We start from the raw sequence: 20,056 nt of genomic DNA, 5'->3' as shown, positions 1-20,056 counted from the left end.
ATTGAGGCCGTAGCTCTTCACCTGCTGAGCATCTGAGGCCTAAAGGACTTTGAGGATGGAGACAGGGAGAGGAGAGGGCTGTGTCGTTGGAAGCAGGAGGCATGCGTGGAAGCTTTCTCAAGGATTCAGCTGTTGGGCATGAATTGCTGAGATTGCTGGCAATGACTGTGAGGATGAGTCACCCTCAGTGGAATCGTGAGCGTGTCACCTCCATCCTCAGAACCTGTGTTCATCTGTGAAGTGAGAGGATAGGTGAAAGTGGCTCCAGGGTTCCCTTCTAACTCAAACATTCTCTGTGGGAGAGTGGATTGTTAATAATTTGGGGAGGATGTTCATTTTTATGGAGTGGTCAGTGGAACCTTAAAATAAGTTTTTTTTTTTTGAGTCTTAAGAATGCTAAAAGAAGCAGTATATAATTACCACTGATTTTCTCATAGGTATTTACTAACATGTAAATGGTTTGTACAGTTATTGAACTGCTAGACAAATAATCTAAAGGAAAGAGAAATTACCCCTCTCAGGTGACTTATGAAGTAATTAAAATAATTAAATGTGATGAAACTAATTTCAGGGAGATTAAAAAATTTTTCACCAAAAAGCTAAAGAAAAAGTTGATAGTTGGGGGAATGTTTCTGAACACGTACTTGTATTAAAGGATGTGCACATTTGAAGAACAAGCCACAGTTTAATCTTCTAAATAGACATCAAAAATTAATTGAGCTTAAAAAAATTAATTGAGCTTAAATTATTTTCAAACTGTTTTATTAATAAAGAAAATAGTTCCCAGAGAGACTGTCAGTAACCCTTAAATCAATTCTATACGTGACATGGGTTTCTTAGTTTTGTTTTATTTTGTAAATGGTTTTTGCTCTTTATTCAGAGGCTTTGGGTTGTGGTTGTTTTTCAGGCTAGTGGAGGAGACTTTCACCATAGATGAAGTCTCTGAGGTCCTGAATGGGTTACAGGCTGTGGTCCATGGCGAGGTGGAGTCTGAGCTCATCAACACAGCCTACACCAACGTGCTGCTTCTGCGGCAGCTTTTCTCACAAGCTGAGAAGTGGTACCTCAAGCTCCAGACAGACATCTCTGAACTTGAAAACAGGTAGTAAAATTTGTATCCACACTTATGACAAAGAGGCCCAAGCACAATCTTAAAAGTTAGTGAATATCTTTGCTGCTTCTTTTCATGGAGCTACTGTGTGAGAACATTTGGGTAGGGTAACAGCAGAGGATCCAGGTACATCCAGGTGCCATGCGTTCAGCGTCTTCTTCAAAATGCTGTTTCCACGGTTTCTCACTGTTATAAAGGCCTTGGAGATTATGAGATTGCTCTTCAGCTATTATTAATTATTCCTTATGGGATCTTTGTTGCCCTGATCATTATTATAGTAAGTCTTTAGAGATAGGTCAACTGAGAAATAAAGAATATGAAACAGCTGAAAAATTAATTCAGATACCATCAAGTCACACGTGGTATTGCAAGTTTGTTTCTAAATAATTTGCATTAAAATTATATTCTACTCTTTAAAATAGGAAACATTTTTTCAAAGTTTTATAATGTGAACAGTATCAAAAAGCCCCTTAGTTTTTAAAAAATATGGTAAAGTCAATGAAATTGAAATTCACACTAAGAAAAGTCATGCCAGAGATTGGAAAGACTGACAGCAAGCCCGGGGCTGTTCACTAAGCACAGGTGCCATGCAGCGGCTCATGGACATGCTGAGCAACACTGGTGGTGGCCTCAGGTAGGGAAGGAAACCATTTTGCTCCTCCAACTGTCAGTAGGAAACTAGTGAGAAAACTTTTGAGAAACTGACCTACTAAGAAGCTTAAAAGAGTAGTTACTGCCATTCACTCTGTAAGCTTTTGCACAGTCAGCCCCCAGTGTACCTTTGCAAGTAAAAGGAAATGTTTAGGTGAATCACCCCCAAACCATCCGTCCTCTTGAGAATTCATCATACTCTTTTTCAGTAGATATGAACTAGTCCTGCTCTTTCAAGGCTCCTCTATTAAAATCCGTTTTCCTTAAATATCTACCAGCTAACAATATATATTATAGAGCATTCGCCCTTTTGCACTTCAGAAATACAGAGTTGACTACAAATTTCAGACATAGTTGTATTAACATTGTCTTTTAGTTCTAGCAATTACATTGTACACTCAGTAGGTACAAAATACTAGATGCTATGGAAGGTTCAAATTTGAGTCCATGGAACTTGGATTCTTGACCATTAGTAACTAAGTATTATTTTTGATATGGTGAAGTTTTATTCATCTTGCTCTATAGTCTCTGGCATGTTATAGAGATTGATATCAGTCCTTTTATTCCTGTGTGTATAATACAAATCGGTTCTAAATGCGTCTTTTCATATTTGCTTTTATCTTCCAGAGAATTATTAGAGCAAGTTGCAGAATTTGAAAAAGCAGAATTTATATCTTCGAATAAAAAGGTAATTTTTGGTCATTCCAAGTCAAAAGCTTAGTAGCCAGTGTTTAAAATCCTCAAGTGGGAGTTCGCATTGTGGCTCAGGGGAGGGGAAACGAATCTAACTAGCATCCATGAGGACGCAGGTTCAGTCCCTCTCCTTGCTCAGTGGGTTAAGGATCTGGCATTGCCATGAGCTGTGGTGTAGCTTGCAGACGCGGTTTGGATCCTATGTTGCTGTGGCTGTGGTTTAGGCTGGCAGCAGCAGCTCCGATTCGACCCCCTAGCCTGGGAACCTCCACATGCTGCACAAGTGCAGCCCTAAAAAGACAAAAATAAAATAAATAAAATAAAATCCTTGGAGTTCCTGTCATGACGCAGCAGAAAAGAATCCGTCTAGGAACCATGAGGTTGTGGGTTCGCTACCTGGCCTCGCTCAGTGGGTTAAGGATCCGGCATTGCCATGAGCTGTGGTGTAGGTCACAGACACAGCCCGGATCCCGAGTTGCTGTGGCTGTGGCGTAGGCCAGCGTCTACAGCTCCTATTAGACCCCTAGCCTGGGAACCTCCATATGCCACGGGAAGCGGCCCTAGAAAAGGCAAAAAATAAAATCCTCAAGCGGCTCAGAGCATTCAGAGTTAAGGTGAGAACTCTCAAGGAAAAGCATTTGACTCAAGAACACAATTCAAGACTTACCTCTCACATTTTTAGACAGAAGAAGAAAATCTTTGGAAGTAACTGAAAAACTTTGTCTACCATTTCTCACACACATGCATGCATACATGAAGTCCCTGCAGTCCACCTGCCTCCCAGCCGTGTGGGCTCTTCACTCAGACAACGCGGAGCCCAGGCTTTGGGGGCTGTCACACATCCTGGCACTGTCACTCCCCAGCTGTGTGACTCTGAGCAGGTTACCTAAGATGGCTGAGCCATGTTCTCCTCATCCATCAAGTGCAGACAATGCTAGTAGTTACCTACTTCTCTCTTTAATCATGCTCATAATCTGCAGTGACCACTGAGCATATTCCATTGTGTAGAATTACCATAAATACTGGGTGGTGTTGCATAGTAAAACGCTGCTGAGATGCATCCATGAACATTACACATACAAAACAATTGTCCAGTTATTCCTCTGGCTAAGAAATTTTTGGGTCAAAAGGCATGGGTTCTTTTGTCTGAATATATATAGCTAAACCGCTGGCATATTTGTGTCAAGTTAGTAATCAGTAATGTAGTTGTCTAAATTCTCATCATTATTACAGTTTTTCCCAGAGCCTGGGGTTCATACAGAAAGCTCTGTTTCAGCTCCCACAGTTTAAAAGCCCCGTCCCTAGATACTAGAATCTATATGCTCTGTCTTTTAGCACTTTCCCATCCTCCTTTCTCTTCCATCTGTTGTTGTTGTTTTTAAGGTATGAGGAGGACGGGTTTCATTTTCATCTCTAACTGGCCTTGAGCACTGTGGGCCAGGTACCGGTCTGAGTACTGGGATATAACAGGGAACCAAACCAACAAAAACCTAGCTGACATCCCAGTGGATATGTTTACACAGTGTCTTCCTCTTAGAAAGTACAGGCATTCAGTGATTACACATAATTTATCCTGTGGCGATTTCAGTTTGTTTTCTGTATTTCGTTTCAGCCCATCATAGATAACATAAGGCCAAAACTTGCTCCACTTAATGAAGGTGGAGCAGCAGAACTCCTAAACAAGGTAATGTTGCCATCATTTGAGAAATGTCAAACCCTCTGAGGATGTATGCTCACTGCCTGCACAGCTCTAGAGTAGAGAGACTGGGGCAGAAGGCATTGATTTCTGCTTCAGTCCACTGAGGGTCATTGGCCTGTCACAGTAGTTGTACTTAATGGTATCTGGTGGGCCAGAAGAGGACACACTTAGCTCCTAAAGAGTGTGATGCAGCTCTTGATTGCGTCTTTTCATGATGAAGTAAAGAGCATGGAATTTTGGACAGTGTTTATTGATGGACATTTGAAGTTTATGATCTGTAATAACAATGAAAGGACTTTTTTTTTATAAGGTGTATAAAAATTACCAATACACAACTATTTTTCATGACTCCTGTGTTCTCAAATTATGCTAGATATTGTTACATAAAAAGAAATGTAATACCTGGCCTTTTGCTCTCAGAAATGTTATAGTCTCTGGAGTTCCTGTCGTGGCGCAGTGGTTAACAAATCCGACTAGGAACCATGAGGTTGCGGGTTCGGTCCTGCCCTTGCTCAGTGGGTTAACGACCCGGCATTGCCGTGAGCTGTGGTGTGGATTGCAGACACGGCTCGGATCCCACGTTGTTGTGGCTCTGGCGTAGGCCTGTGGCTACAGCTCCGATTCGACCCCTAGTCTGGGAACCTCCATATGCCACAGGAGTGGCCCAAAGAAATAGCAAAAAGACAAAAAAAAAGAAATGTTATAGTCTCTTTGGAAATGGAGAACTTATATTCCGGAAACAGAGACAGGAAACTGCTGACCTGTGCAGCATAGGGTGGCAGAGAAGACACTGTTCCATATGAATAAGAGTAGTTAAGGACAGGCTCTTGAGAAAGGCAGTGCCTCAGCTGGGCTGATAAGTGAAGACAGATTGAATTGTCAGAGGGAAGTGAAGGACATGGCTGGCGGGGGAACAGAGCGGCAGCCGTCAGAGGCAGTGGAGGCTGACATGCCTTGGAGCAAAGCCCAAGCTCTCTGCCTGGGTATGCTGCATGTGCTGGGGTATAGTAAGAAGAGACTGGACCAAGAGATGATACTCATAATAGAACTACTGATCAGCAAGGGACTTTGGCCTTGGCTTATCAGAACCGTCTAGGGGCTGGGCACGGAGTGTTGGAACAGTGAGGATTGTGTTTTAGGATCAGTGGCCAATGGTGTACACAGTGTAGGTGGAGGACAGACCCAGGAGTTGCAGGCTCAGCTAGGTGGGAGATGGTGAAGTGGATGACTTCGGAAAAAGGCTGAGAACAGAGGACTGAAAAAAGTCTGGGAGACTGTGAAAGAAGGATCTAGAAGACTTAGAGCCGAAGTTGACTCACAGGTGTTGAGGTTGGTGTTCTGGGTGAAACTGGGATATTTCCAGTAACTGGGGCATGCAGACTTTTGAACTATTACGTAATTTGAATTTAATTTAAAAATTAAAAGGGAAACAAGTGATTTCAAATATTAAAAACACTTTGACTAACATAAACTTGAATTTACTCACAAAGGAAATTTTAAGACTTCAAGAAGAGAACGAGAAATTAAAGTCAAGGCTAAAGGCCACTGAAACACAGGTAACCAAGAAGTACTTTAACAAAATTGTTGGAAGAGTGACTTGCAGACTAAATGCTGACTGTGTTTTGTCTAAACTTGATTATAGGCAACAAATGCATTGGATGAGAAGTCAAAGCTAGAAAAAGCACTGCAGGATTTACAGCTTGATCAAGGAAATCAAAAGGTGAAATCAGTTTTAGCCATCTTTTTCACATTTTCTAAATATAATCAATTTTTAAACTTTAATAAGTCTTATTTACTGTTATGCTCCCTGAGAGGGAGGCCACCACTGTTGTCCTGCATCAGGACGTCCTTGTCCACCAAAGGCCAGGTGCGGGCCTGGTCAGGGCAAGGGGACAGATACACAGCTCATGTGCCTCACATGTCTTGAGAGCCCTTTTGCATACGAGATGGTCATAGTTTTTTCTTAAGTTCTTCCCCCTTTCGCTTTGCCGTTCCAGTTACAGTGGGGGAAAAAAAGGGAAAGGAAGAAAGGAAGAATTTTTAGTTAATTGGATTTGTGCCCAGGGCTTATTACACAGAAATTATTACTTTAGTTTCCCTTTGGTAAGTATGACAAAATAGAATGAACTTACTAGTCATGCATCCTAATCCATCTTTATCTCACAGTGGCTCTGTAATACAGTGAAATCGGTGTTGAAGTTTTCCAGGCTTGTCTGAGTGTAATGACTGGGTATCACTCCTCCCTGGAAGTCATGGTGTGCGAGGTTCTCCCTCCCATAAAAGCTGTTGAGATGCTGTAATAGGATCATGTCGGCAGGACCATTTGAGTGAATTTTCAGTGCAGCACCGGCTTTTCTAGTGGTTGTAGTACCATTGTGTATGTCTGCTAAAGAATCCTAGGGAATTCCCCGTTATGGCTGAGTATTACTGCCCATATCCATGAGGATTCAGGTATGATCCCTGGCCCTACACCATGAACTGTGGTGTAGGTTGCAGACACTGCTCGGATCCTGAGTTGCTGTGGCTGTGGCATAGGCCAGCAGCTACCGCTCCAATTCAACCCCTAGACTGGGAACCTCCATATGCCATGGGTGCGGCTCTAGAAAGACAAAAAAAGAATCCTTAAACCTACTTCATTAGACATTGGTTGCACTTTTTCTGTGGAAAATTTCACACATATACAGGAGTAGAGAGAATAGTGTAATGAACCCCAGGTACTCGTCACTCTGCTTTACCAGTCAGTCATCAGGACGTGGCCAGTCTTATTTCATATTTACCTCTACTTTCTTCTCCCCTCCCCCATGCTTTTTTTTTTTTTTGATGTATTACATAATTTCATCTGTAGATATTTTTTAAATAGAAGGATACTTTTGGAGTTCCTGCTGTGGTACAACAGAATCAGCAGCGTCTTGGGAGCATTGGAATGCAGGTTCAGTCCCGGGGCCTGGGACAGTGGGTTAGGGATCTGGCAGTGCAGCAGCTGTGGTTTGGGTTGCAGCTGTGGCTCAGATCTCATCCCTGGCCCAGGAACTCCATATGCCTTGGGGCAGCCAAAAAAGAAAAGAAAAAATAGAATGATACTGCTTACATGGTTTAAAAAAAAATACATGATTTTCAATCATTATATGCCAAGGACCATAAATTTATAAAACAGCTAAATACTCTAGAACAGCTTTATAATTTCTCACAAGTAAAACAGTTGGACACATATTTGGATGGTGAATTTGTTTTAAAAGCCATTATGGACTTTGCTCCAATTTTACTTGTAAGATTTTGGCAAAAGTAAAATACAGGCCTTTACCAAATGCAATGAAGTAAAATCTTTTTAAGACCAGATTTCAAAAATAAGTAAGAAATGTTTCTTTTGATGATAGTACCCCTTCATCTTGATATTTAGCAATTACAGACCATTTTCCTGTTTTATTAATATAACTTTTTTCTGTTATAAATGTTATCTAGTTAAAAACAAGGTGCAGGCAGGGAGAACATCCAGCTGCTTGTATTACACTGACAAAGTGTACAAATATGTGCATATCAAATTAACATTAAAAACTCAAAGTCTTATAAATTTAACAAGCCATATAATCAGTAAGCATTAATTAGGCTCTCATAATATTTTATTGTAAGTAATGACTAAAATGTATCTTACATTTTTCGATATAAATTGTAATTGATTTTTCCATCGGTATCATTCAAAATTCTTAACAGGGATTTTTTTTTTTCACGAGGATTTTTTTTTAACTTTTCAAAAATGGAACTTACTTGCCAACCCTATCTCTGGGAAGGAAACTGCCTTGTCAAATTTAGGATCTCACCTCTCTTTTCCACTTTGGAATTCTAGTAGTTCATAAGTCATGCTTTACTTACTTAGAAATCAGTGACCACTGAGTGTCAGCCTACACAGGACACTATGTATTGGGGGCTGAGGGTAAACTGGGCAGGCTGGTGACCTTCATGGGGCTGGAGCAGCAGAGTAGGCTAGCAGGGATGCTGAAGTGCACATGCAACACACAGCACTCTCTGTTTCCATCACCTGTGATGTTGAATCTAAAACAGTTACTATTTAGGATGCCAGCATGAAATTAAGCACTTGTATGTATTCTTCACAGGATTTTGTAAAGGCCCAAGACTTGAGTGACTTGGAAAACACAGTTGCTGCTTTAAAGAGTGAATTTCAGAAGACACTTAATGACCAGACCGAAAACCAGAAGTCTCTGGAAGAGAATCTAGCCACGGCCAAACATGACCTCCTCAGGGTGCAGGAGCAACTGAGCATGGCTGAAAAGGTAAGATTTGTTTGTTCACGTCCAGTTAAGTGATGAACACAGTGTAAGTGTAACTAAGGAAAATGTTGGACAATTGCAAATTCACCTTATTTTTTCTCAAGGTATTAGGCAGTTTGTGTTCTAAAGATTTGTCAATTTCAGGCACTGAGATTTTGCACTAAAATATCTGTGATGGGAGTTCCTGTCGTGGCTCAGTGGTTAACGAATCCAACTAGGAGCCATGAGGTTTCAGGTTTGATCCCTGGCCTCAATCAGTGGGGTTAAGGATCCGGCATTGCCATGAGCTGTGGTGTAGGTTGCAGACTCGGCTCGGATCCCACATGGCTGTGGCTCTTGTGTAGGCTGGCGGCTACAGCTCCAGTTAGACCCCTAGTCTGGGAACCTCCATATGCCTCTGGTGTGGCCCTAGAAAAGACACACACAAAAAATATCTGTGATGATAAAAAAAAAAAAAAAAAAAAAAAAAACACACTCCTTCCTGTTGTGTGGTAAATACGCCACCACAGGTGGCCTGCGCCCACTACCTTGCACCCCTGTATTTCTCTTTCTGATTGTCTCTCTTACAGTCTGGCAGAGGGATGGGAGGCTTTTTTAAAAGTATTCTATACCTTTTTCTTAAGGTATATGAAATATGTGGAGAACTGGTTTAGTTTTTGTTTTTGTTTGCTTTAGGAATGAGACTCTTAAGAATAATGGGGCCTAAAATCTAACTGAATTAAAAATCCTCTTCCTGGAGTTCCCTGGTGGCTTAGCAGGATAAAGATCTGGCATTGTGGCTCGGGTTGCTGCTGTGGTGTGGGTTCCATCTCTGGCCTGGGAAATTCCACATGCCATGGCTGCAGCCAAGAAAAAAAAAAATCCTTCTCCTAAAATATTGGCACTACTATGGGATTTGGAAAAAAGAGTGTGCTTGTTTTATCTGAAAATGAATTTACTTGTTCAAATAGATTTCCCATGTGTGTGGCATAGTATGTTTGAGTTACTTGCTAATACTGTATTTGGGGAAATGTTACTATTTTATTGTCTTCTCATTTCAAAGAATGTATTTTTAAGGTTCAAATAGTCTTAATTTTATGTAAGTATATATATGTATTTTATTTAGAAAATAATATAAACAGAATCTTAGTAAAATTAGAGCAGAAAATTATACATTTTCATCAGATTTGTTCTCTCCTTAGATGTTTCTTAGTAATGTGCTGACTTTTTTTGCTATGCAGGAGTTAGAGAAGAAATTCCAACAAACAGCAGCGTATCGAAACATGAAAGAGATTCTTACCAAGAAGAATGACCAAATCAAAGACCTGAGGAAAAGACTGGCAAAGTAAGCGCTCCTGACCCTGCCTCTCAGATTGTCTCCCCGCTGCATTGTTGTCTGCCCTTCATTAAATCTAATCTTGTGTCTGGAGAGGTCAGGCCAGCAGGGAGCTGCTCTGTCATTCAGTCCAGAAGCTTGCGTTTGAGGGAAGCAGAGGGGTTGTGGCCAGGCCTCGTTTCTAATGCCCTCCAGGGTTTCTTCTTAGGTTCAGCCAGACTGTTAGAGTCACACAGGGCTACACTAGGCTATTCTTGGCAGTGGATTCACTTAGCAGAATGTTGGGCAGGGCTGGGCACTTCTCAGTGGGCTCCTGCATCAGTCAAGACCTGGTTGTGCTGTGCCCTCACGTGACAGTTTAGGTGCTAGAAAGTGAGGTCCATGTGTGGCTGCCAGAGGCAGTATGGCTTAGAAGTCCATGGCCCACATAGGACTTGTGTCTCTGGTATAGGCAGGGACACAGCTGTGTACAGGAACTCACTGCAGACAGGGAAGCCTAAGCCGTGGCTCCCACTGCAGATATATAGCTAGCTATTCACAGTTCTCCTGGTCCAGATGTAGTCTCCCAATCAAGGTCATTTCTGTTGTCAGCAGTTCTGCCTGGAAACTCAACTGTCATTTCACCCTAATCAGGGTTCCAGGGGACCAGAGCTGGAAAGTGAATCCAAGGTCAGATTTGTTCTTAGAGAAGGGAGTTTGTTAACCCTTTACCCACAAAACTGTGTCAGCTGTTTGTGACCATCAGGGTGTCAGATCATTACTGAATCTGCTAAGCTATCATGGATCTAGATGCCAAATGTAGACTTGGAGCCTGAAGGTGTTGAGCAGTTACCTGGTCCATTCTCCACCTGCTGCAGGATCCCCTGAGTCACCCTTGTCATGCCTTGAATGTATCTGACTTCTACTTTAGCAGTGATTTTCAGGGAAAAAATGAAGTGTTACCAGTTAAGTCACTGGAGATATTTTGGCAACAACAGCAACAGGTGAGGTATCATGATGGTATGGTCTTAATTTAATAAATATCTATTTCCAGATACGAACCTGAAGATTAAAAACTGAAGAAGATTTCATCTGAAGGCTGCCACAGTGTGAAAGTACAAAGCTGTTTCTCACCTCAGGCATGTATTTGAAGCAGTTTATTATATTCCCTGTCTTTATTTTTCTATGATTTAGAGTTTGCTTCTAATATTTAGAACTAGAGTTCCTATTTCAGTTAACTAATTGAGAAGAGAGAAAACTTACCGACGGATTCTGGCCTCTTGTCTCAAACTCCTCTCTGCCTAGTGCTCCAAAGTCTTAGTTAAACTGCAATGAGAACTTCATAGCAAAAAACAGGCTTTTAGAGTGGGAAGAAGAGACTTACTCTTTTGCATTAGTATAAAGAGTACACCTTTTCAATAAATGTTAATGCCAGCATTGTCTGTAGTTGTACATTCCCCAGAGTAAAAGTAAATACAGAATTATTAAATATAATTACAAATAAACCTTATTTTTTAAAATGAAATTGATTTCTCTATTTAATCATCAAAAATATATGAATTTATTAAAAATATGAATACCATCCATTATAAGCATGATTTTTACCAATTACAATGAAAATTAACAGTGAATATGAGGATTCGATTAACTCCTTCAGTTTCTCTGGCTCAAAGCTGTGTTTAGCAGAGGAGGGTCAGACATTTTTTGTAGCACAACTTATCATGAGTCTGTATCAGTGATGGAAAAGGCAAAGCCATCCTGTACTTTTACAGTCGAGAAAGGATCTGGGCTCAGAATAAATGTGATCTTTATATTTCAGGTTCCAGAGTATTCCTTTATTTTTTAAACTTTTGTATTTAAATTTTTTTTTTTTTTTTTTTTTTTTTAAGGGCTGCACCTGCAGCGTATGGAAGTTCCCAGGCTATGGGTCGAATCGGAGCTACAGCTGCTGGCCTACACCAAAGCCACAGCAATGCGGGATCCAAGCCGCATCTGCTACCTATATCACAGCTACTTAGCGAGGCCAGGGATTGAACCTGCATCCTCATGGATCCTAGTCGGATCAGGTACAGCCCTAGAGAAGACAAAAAGACAAAAAAATATATAAAAATTAAAAAATTAATTAAATGAGAACACTTTCAAAAAATTTTATTCAATATAAAATAAATTACCATGTAAACTAGCTATAATGGAAAAAAATCATTATATAAAAAATTAAATTACCAGATCTCAGATTCAGTTTTAGAGTATTTATTTATTTACATGCATTTATAGGAACTGCATTTTCAAGAGAATTTGTATATCCATCAGTCCTGCTTTTTCTTGTATAATTTTGAGTAAATCATTAGAAATTAGGAATCAAATCTGCAGTGACTAATACAGCAATATACTATAAGGATAAACAATATACTATAAGGATAAAGTCCATAAAGCAGTAATGCCTCAGAAAGAAAGGACTTACTTTTTTTTTCTTTTTTCTATTTTTCTTTTTTTTTGGCCACCCCATGGTATATGGAGTTCCCAGGCCAGGGATCAGATCCGAGCCCCAGTTGCCACCTACACCTCAGCTGCAGCAACACCAAATCCTTTAACCCACTATGCCAGGCCCGGTTCGAACCTGCATCCTGGCGCTGCAGAGTGCACCACCAATCCCATTGCACCACAGTGGGAACTCCAGGAAGTACTTAATCTTAACACATTATTTAGAAAGTAATTATTGCCACTTCCAAAGGCAGAGTATCACACCCTAAATGAATATTTTATTCTCCAAGAAGAATCCTAATGGGAGGACAAGGCTCATTATTTTTATTCCAGCTTTTAATACTAGCCTTGAATTTGATGTTTTTCTTGTAGGTTTTAATGTTAAAATACTGAAGGAACAAATGATAATGGGTAAGATAATTTCCCCAAAAAAGGACACAGAGGGGAGTTTTTAAAAGATGGATGCATCAGAGAAGGGAGGGAAAACATCCACTAACAAGCCAGCACTTACTGTGTAGTTGTCACTTGTCCCTCACTGGGTCATTCACTGGGTCCTGTGGTTCTGTGTCTTTTAAGCTTGTACTGAGGGGTCCAGTCTCACCCTGGACAGATCTCTCCAAAAACCATTCCATTATTTATGGACCAGGTTATTCTATGTAAATTAGAAATAGAACTATTGCTTAAATGGCTTGTGTACCTTGCAAAAAAAAAAATCTATTTTCTCATTATATGTGTCTTAGTTTGATGCCCATAGGAAAGGAAATTATGTTGAGAAATCTGTGTTGCTGGGTAGTATTTTGACTTGGTTTTTTTTGGTAGCAAGTTTTAAATATTCCATATAGCATATTCCAATTCAATAATAAATTCAAAAGTATGTATGAAACCTTACAATGTGACTATGCCCTGCATTAAGATCAACAGATGTGATACTCTTTGACATAAATCACCATGAAGATTTTTGTGCCCTGGTTTTGTCACTGTTTGCATGTGTGTGTGTGTGTGTGTGTGTGTTTGCAAAACTCATGTGCATATTAAATGCAGTATTAAATGCTGCATATCAAAATGCAGTATTAAATTTTTAGTTTTTGAATAATTTCCTACTTTTAAATTTATTTCATTTAACTAAGAAAGGAACCCTTTTTAAAATTGATCTATTTTGGGTTTCTAGGAACACTGCCTCAAGCCTTGATTGATTTCAGTGTGCTAAGCTGTATAAACTGTACATTGTGGCTCTCATAATGCAGCTTTAGTTTAGCTTAAATATTCAAAGCTTCTCCCAAACTGTGACTCATGCCCTTTATTGCCAAAAATAAAATATAAAGGATTATGTTATTAATCTGTTCAATATTAAGTATTTATTTTTTCTTGTGTTACATTTTGTCATTAAATAAGTGTTTAATGATCATTTGCTTATGTCTTACATAACTCATTATAAGGAAAATATAGCTCTACATTGTATTTATAATGCTATTTGATAAAACTTTTTCTATTCTTTATTTCCATTCTGATGAACTGGAAAGGGTTTATGGAGATATTCATGAATATCTTTAAATGCATGGCACTTTTAGGTAGACTGGATTGCAGAAAAATTGGCTCTAATGATTTGTTTTTGTGTAGGTCTTATATTCTAAAGCTTTGACATTAGAAACTCAAGACATGATTTTGCTCATATAAGCAAATCTTTCAGAATAAGAACCATCTCAGCAAGATATTTTTTAGTATTTAGACAAAAATAGTATTTAGATAATATTTAAACAAAATTATTTTCAATACCATGTAGAAAAAAATGTTTCAGTATTTTATAGATAAAACCTCACCAGTATTGGACAAGCAAAATTGGAATTCGAAAATCCTTTATGTTTAAAAGTAGCAATGGGCCTGCTGTCAAGTTAATAGCTTTATTAAGTGGCTTTTGATGAGTATTTAGAGAAGAAACTTATAATCACCAGGCGCCAGCATAGGTCTCCCTAGCAAGAAATCATAGCAAACTCATTTGTCTTTTAGGAGAAAGAGGAGATAAGAGTGTATCAGGATTGCAGCAAGGTGCTTGTCAGAGACCATGAAAACCTTATTGGTTTGGATTTTTTTTTTTTTTTTTCTTTTTGTGGCTGCACTTGTGACATATGGAAGTTCCCAAGCTGGGGGTGGGGCTCAGATCAGAGCTGCAGCTGGTGCCTGTGCCATAGCCACGTCAACACCAGATCCTAGCTACATCTGCAATCTATAGCACAGCTTGCTTCAATGCCAGATCCTCAACTCACTGAGTGAGGCCAGGGATTGAACCCAAATCCTCACGGAGACACGGGTCCTTAACCCACTGAGCCGCAAAGGGAATGCCTAACCTTGGGGGTTTTTTAATTTATTTTTATTTTTTATTGAAGTATAGTTGATTTACAATATCGTATTAGTTTCAGGTGAACAGCAAAGTGAGTCAGCTATACATATACACACATCCATTCTTTTCCAGATTCTTATATAGGTTATTACAGAATGTTGAGTAGAGTTCCATGTGCCATACAGTAGGTCCTCATTGGTTATCTATTTTACATATACTAGTATGTATATGTCAATCCTAAACTCCTAATTTATCCCTCCCCCCAACCTTTCCTCTTTGGTAACCATAAGTTTGTTTGCAACATCTGTGGGTCCGTTTCTGTTGTGTAATAAGTTGATTTGTATCATTTTTTTAGATTCTACATTTAGATGATAACATATGATATTTCTCTTGGTCTGAGTTACTTTAGTTACTATAATTTCTAGGTCCAGTCATGTTGCTGCAAATGGCATTATTTCATTCCTTTTTATGGCTGAGTAATATTCCATTGTATGTACATACCACATCTTCTTTATCCATTCCTCTGTTGATGAACCTTACGGTTGTTTCCATGACTTGGCTATTGTAAACAGTGCTTCAGTGAACATAGGGATTCATGTATCTCTTTGAATTATGGTTTTCTCCAGATATATGCCCAGGAGTGGGATTGCTCAATCATATGGTAGTTCTATTTTTATTTTTTTAAAGGAATTTCCATACTGTGTTCTCCATGGTAGCTGCACCAATTTCCATTCCCAGAAGTAGTGCAAGAGGGTTTCTTTTTCTCCACTCCTTCTCCAGCATTTATTGTTTGTAGACTTTTTGATGATGGCCATTCTGACTGGTGTGGAGTGATACCTCATTGTAGTTTTGATGTGCATTTCTCTAATAAGTGATGCTGAGGATCTTTTCATTTGCTTTGGCTATCTGTATGTCTTCTTTGGAGAAATGTCTATTTAGATCTTCTGCCCATTTTTTGATTGAGTTGTTTTTTGGAGTTTTTTTTTAATATCGAGTTGCATGAGCTGTTTGTATATTTTGGAGATTTATCCCTTGTTGGTTGCTTCATTTGCAAATATTTTCTCCCATCCTGTGGGTTGTCTTTTTGTTTTGTTTATGGTTTCCTTTGCATAAAAAACCTTTTAAGTGTAATAAGATCTCATTTCTTTATTTTTTGTTTTTATTTTCATTACTCTTAGATGGTTGACCCAAAAAGATATTGCTGTGATTTATGTCAAAGGGTATTCCGCCTATGTTTTCCTCTTAAGAGTTTTATAGTATCCAGTCTATATTTAGGTCTTTAATCCATTTTGAGTTTATTTTTGTGTATAGTGTAAGAAAATGTTGTCATCTCATTCTTTTATATGTAACTGTCCAGTTTTCCCAACATCACTTATTGAAGAGACTGTCTTTTCTCCATTGTATATACTTGCTGCCTTTGTTGTAGATTAATTGACCATAGCTGTGTGGGTTTACATGATAACCTTGTTGAAAAGGGTCTTACTTGGGTTCTTTCAAATGCAGACCTTAGGATAAGGATTTGGGTGTAGGTAGTTTATTTGGTAAGTGATTCCAGGAGGTCCTCAGGACTTGAAACAAATTGAGAGTCACCACTATAGGCACCTAAGGCTCAGTCCTGCTGGGGATGCCCCTCAGGCACTGTGGCAAATTTCCACCTATATAGATTCCCCTTCGCCCTCGGCTAGCATTTCTGCTAGTCAGAATTGCTTGCTTGGTGAGATGAGCCAGACCTTCCTCTCTTAGGGGTCTGAGTCCATGATTATTTTGCAGTTGTCGTGCCGAACTTGTGGAATTTCCCACTTACTATTGTCCCTAAATATCACCAAAAAAACACCCCTATAAATCCCGAGTCCAGAAAAACTTCTTACTGCCTCATTATGTAGCAACAATCCAAACTCCTTGTGATGATTAGGGTTATTTACCCTTTGCCAGTGTGCTAACTCCTTTCTTTGCCTCTAGTCCATGGACTTAAAGGGCTCCCAAATGAACACTAATGTCCAGAGCCTAAAAGCTATAGAATCTGGAAACACAGAATCCTCAAGTGAGTAACCAAATAATGGTGAGAGGAGCCACTCCTATTTATACCCTTTGATTCTTAGAATTATGTGATCTGGTTGTTGGTTCAATATATGTATTATATCATGAAGGACAACACCTCAGCCCCATAGGGCATGCTGTCACATAATTCCAAAATTTAGTAATCTGGCAACTTCCAAGTGATGCCTTACAAGATGGGACCAACAGAGCTTGTGTCCTTATTCCCATTGTCATATTTCTGACTTTAGCCAAATGGGTCCCTTGGTCTGAGGCAAAGTTAGGCAGAATCCCATGTGAGCCCTCATTGGTGGCATTGGCAGAAGCTTGGTGGACAGGTAAGGCAAACCCGTAGCACAAATTTTTTCTACTGCTGATAATTTGAATATTCATCAGCAGCAGTAGCTAACTGAGCATTGTTGAGAGGGGCTCCATATAGAGCCTCCTCCCTGCCACTGTGACTGCTTCTTAAATGGGTTCATTGTCTAAGCACTGAAGCCACTGAGGACCGAGACTGGCTGACATCTATGGACGAGCCTGCCTGTCCACCTAGCTCTTCAGCACTTTCTGCAATGGCTGTCCTCTGGTGGGCATTGACAAGAGATAGGAAGGTCCATCCCTTATACTTAAGGGTAAGAAACTTGAAGATTTCCCACTGAGATCAGGTACAAAGAAACACTGTCTCCTCTCACTCCTTTTCAACATTGTATTAGAAGTTCCAGGAGTTCCCGTCGTGGCGCAGTGGTTAACGAATCCGACTAGGAACCATGAGGTTGCGGGTTCGGTCCCTGCCCTTGCTCAGTGGGTTAAGGATCCGGCGTTGCCGTGAGCTGTGGTGTAGGTTGCAGACGCGGCTCGGATCCTGCGTTGCTGTGGCTCTGGCGTAGGCCGGTGGCTACAGCTCCGATTCGACCCCTAGCCTGGGAACCTCCATATGCCGCGGGAGCGGCCCAAGAAATAGCAATAACAACAACAACAACAGCAAAAGACAAAAAGACAAAAAGGCAAAAAAAAAAAAAAAAAAAAAAAAAGAAGTTCCAGCTAATGAAATAATACTAGAAAAGGAAATAAAAAGTATACAGATTAGGCGAGAAGTGATAAGACTTGATATGTAAATAACACAACTATCTATAAAATATGCAAGAATAAACAACAACAAAACTTCCTGGAACTAGCAAATGATTATAATAAGGTTATAATATACAAAGGTGATACACAAAAATCAATATATTGTTTTGTATACCAACAATGAACAAGTGGAATTTGAAATTTAAAGCACAACACCCTTACTTCGGCACCCTCAAAAATGACATCCTTGGGCATAATCTACAAAAAATATGTGAGGGAATTCCTATAATGGCTCAGTGGTAATGAACATGACTAGTATCCATGAGGATGCAAGTTTGATCCCTGACCTCGCTCAGTGGTTAAGGATCCGGTGTTACTGTGGGCTGTGGTGTTGGTCACAGATGCAGCTCAGATCTTGTGTTGCTATGGCTGTGACATAGGCCGGCAGCTGTAGCTCCGATTCAACTCCTAGCCTGGGAACTTCCATGTGTCACTGGTGCAGCCCTAAAAAAAAGGAAAAATAAAAAACTATGTGAAAGATCTGTATGAGGAAAACTACAAAACTCTGTTGAAATAAATCATTGAAGAACTAAATAAGTAGACATTTCATATTCATGGTCAGGAAGACAGTATTGTCAAGATGCCACTTACTCCCAACTTAATCTGTAGATTCACTGCAAACCCAATCAAAATCCTAGCAAGTTATTTTGTAAATTTGTTAATATCATTTTGTAGATATCATTTGGGAGACAACTAGTTCTAAAGTTTATATGGAGAGGCAAAAGACTCAGAATAGCCAACACAATATTATGGAAGAAACAAAAGTTGGAGGACTGACACTACCCAACATCAAAACTAATTATAAAGTTGTCATAATCAAGATAAGGTGGTATTGGTGAAGGAAATGACAAATAGACCAGTGGAACAGAATAGAGAGCCCAGAAATAGACCCACACGAATATAGTCAATTTGGTAGAAGAGCAAAGATCTTACAATGGAGCAAAGATAGTTTTCTCAACAAAGGGTGCTAGAACAACTGGCCATCCACATGTGACAAAATGCATCTTGACACAGACCTTACAGCTTTTAGGAAAAGTAAGAATGGATTATAGATCTAAATATAAAATATAAAACTATAAAACTCATAGAAAATAACAGGAGAAAACCTAGATGGCCTTGGATAGAATGATGACTTTTTAGATACAGCATTAATCCAAGAAAGAAAGAATTGAGAAGCTAAACGTCACTGAAATTAAAAACATCTGCTCAACAGAAGATAATGTCAAGAGAATGAGAGCCACAGACGGAGAGAACATATTTGCAAAAGATGCATCTGGTAAAGGACTGTTATCCAGAATATACAAAGAACACTGAAAACTCACCAGTAAAAATGGACCAAAGATCTTAACACATATCTCACCAAAAAGACATATAGCTGGCAAATAAGCATATGAAAAAAAAATGTTCTACATCATATGTCATCAGGGAAATGCAAAATAAAATAGCAGAGAGGTACCACTACACAACTATTAGAAGAACCAAAATATACAACACTGACAACTCAAAATGCTGGCTGAAAAATGTGGAGCAACAGGAGCCTTCATCAACTGCTAGTGGGAATGCAAAATGGTACAGCCACTTTGGAAGACAGTTTGGTATTTCTTACAAAACTAAACAAACTCTTGCCATATGATCCAACAATTGTACTTACTGATATTTACCCAAGGGAGTTGAAATCTTAGGTCCACACAGAAACCTATACATGGATATTTGTAGCAGGTTTATTTATAATTGCCAAAACTTGGAATCAACCAAAATAGGAGTTCCTGTCGTGGCTCAGTGGAAACAAATCTGACTAGTATCCATGAGGACGCAGGTTCGATCCCTGGCCTTGCTTGGTGGGTTAAGGATCCGGCATTGCCATGAGCTGTGGTATAGGTCGAAGATGCAGCTCAGATCCAGCATTGCTCTAACTGGTATAGGCCAGCGGCTGCAGCTCCAATTCGACCCCTAGCCCAGGAAGCTCCATACGCCACGGGTGCGGCCCTAAAAAAAAAAAAAAGAGAGAGAAAAGAAAAGAAAAAGCTTAAAAAAAAAAAAAACAGGTCATTCCCAAGTGGCTCAGTGGTAACTGTACACCACACATGTGGCCCTAAAAAGCAAACAAACAAAAAAAATCAATCCCCACACTCTCTGTACTTTTTACAGTGAATCTGTTCACATGCCTCTTTCCCAGACCTCCTCGTTTTCAGTCTTCCAAACCTGATCCTTCTGGGACTCTGGCCTCCAGTCAAATCATTCACTGTGCTCAAAAGTCTGTATATACTCTTAGCCCTGACCTCTCCCTCACACCCGGTTGACTAAGGGCACTGCTTGAGGATCTGTCCACTGAGGGGATTTCCACCCA

The 20,056-nt window shown here is 39.7% G+C and overlaps 1 protein-coding gene across 3 annotated transcripts in view; it reads left to right on the top strand.

The window, feature by feature from the left end:
- LZTFL1 (leucine zipper transcription factor like 1) overlaps positions 1–13,547 on the top strand; it is a 30,044-nt gene extending 16,497 nt beyond the window's left edge. For 2 of the 3 annotated variants that reach the window (XM_021068643.1, XM_001926820.4), the window contains exons 3-10: positions 908–1,102; positions 2,390–2,450; positions 4,068–4,139; positions 5,645–5,710; positions 5,797–5,874; positions 8,264–8,440; positions 9,658–9,761; positions 10,786–13,547. In XM_021068643.1, coding sequence (XP_020924302.1) covers positions 908–1,102; positions 2,390–2,450; positions 4,068–4,139; positions 5,645–5,710; positions 5,797–5,874; positions 8,264–8,440; positions 9,658–9,761; positions 10,786–10,804 — 772 coding nt within the window. In that variant the 3' untranslated portion in view covers positions 10,805–13,547. The remainder of the gene's footprint in view (positions 1–907; positions 1,103–2,389; positions 2,451–4,067; positions 4,140–5,644; positions 5,711–5,796; positions 5,875–8,263; positions 8,441–9,657; positions 9,762–10,785) is intronic. The other variant, XR_002337510.1, reaches the window with a different exon arrangement.

The sequence above is a fragment of the Sus scrofa genome, chromosome 13 (assembly GCF_000003025.6).
Source record: "Sus scrofa isolate TJ Tabasco breed Duroc chromosome 13, Sscrofa11.1, whole genome shotgun sequence".
NCBI classification, from domain to species: domain Eukaryota; kingdom Metazoa; phylum Chordata; class Mammalia; order Artiodactyla; family Suidae; genus Sus; species Sus scrofa.
Note: the sequence above shows the minus strand (reverse complement) of the source record. Positions and strands in the feature narration are given on the sequence as shown.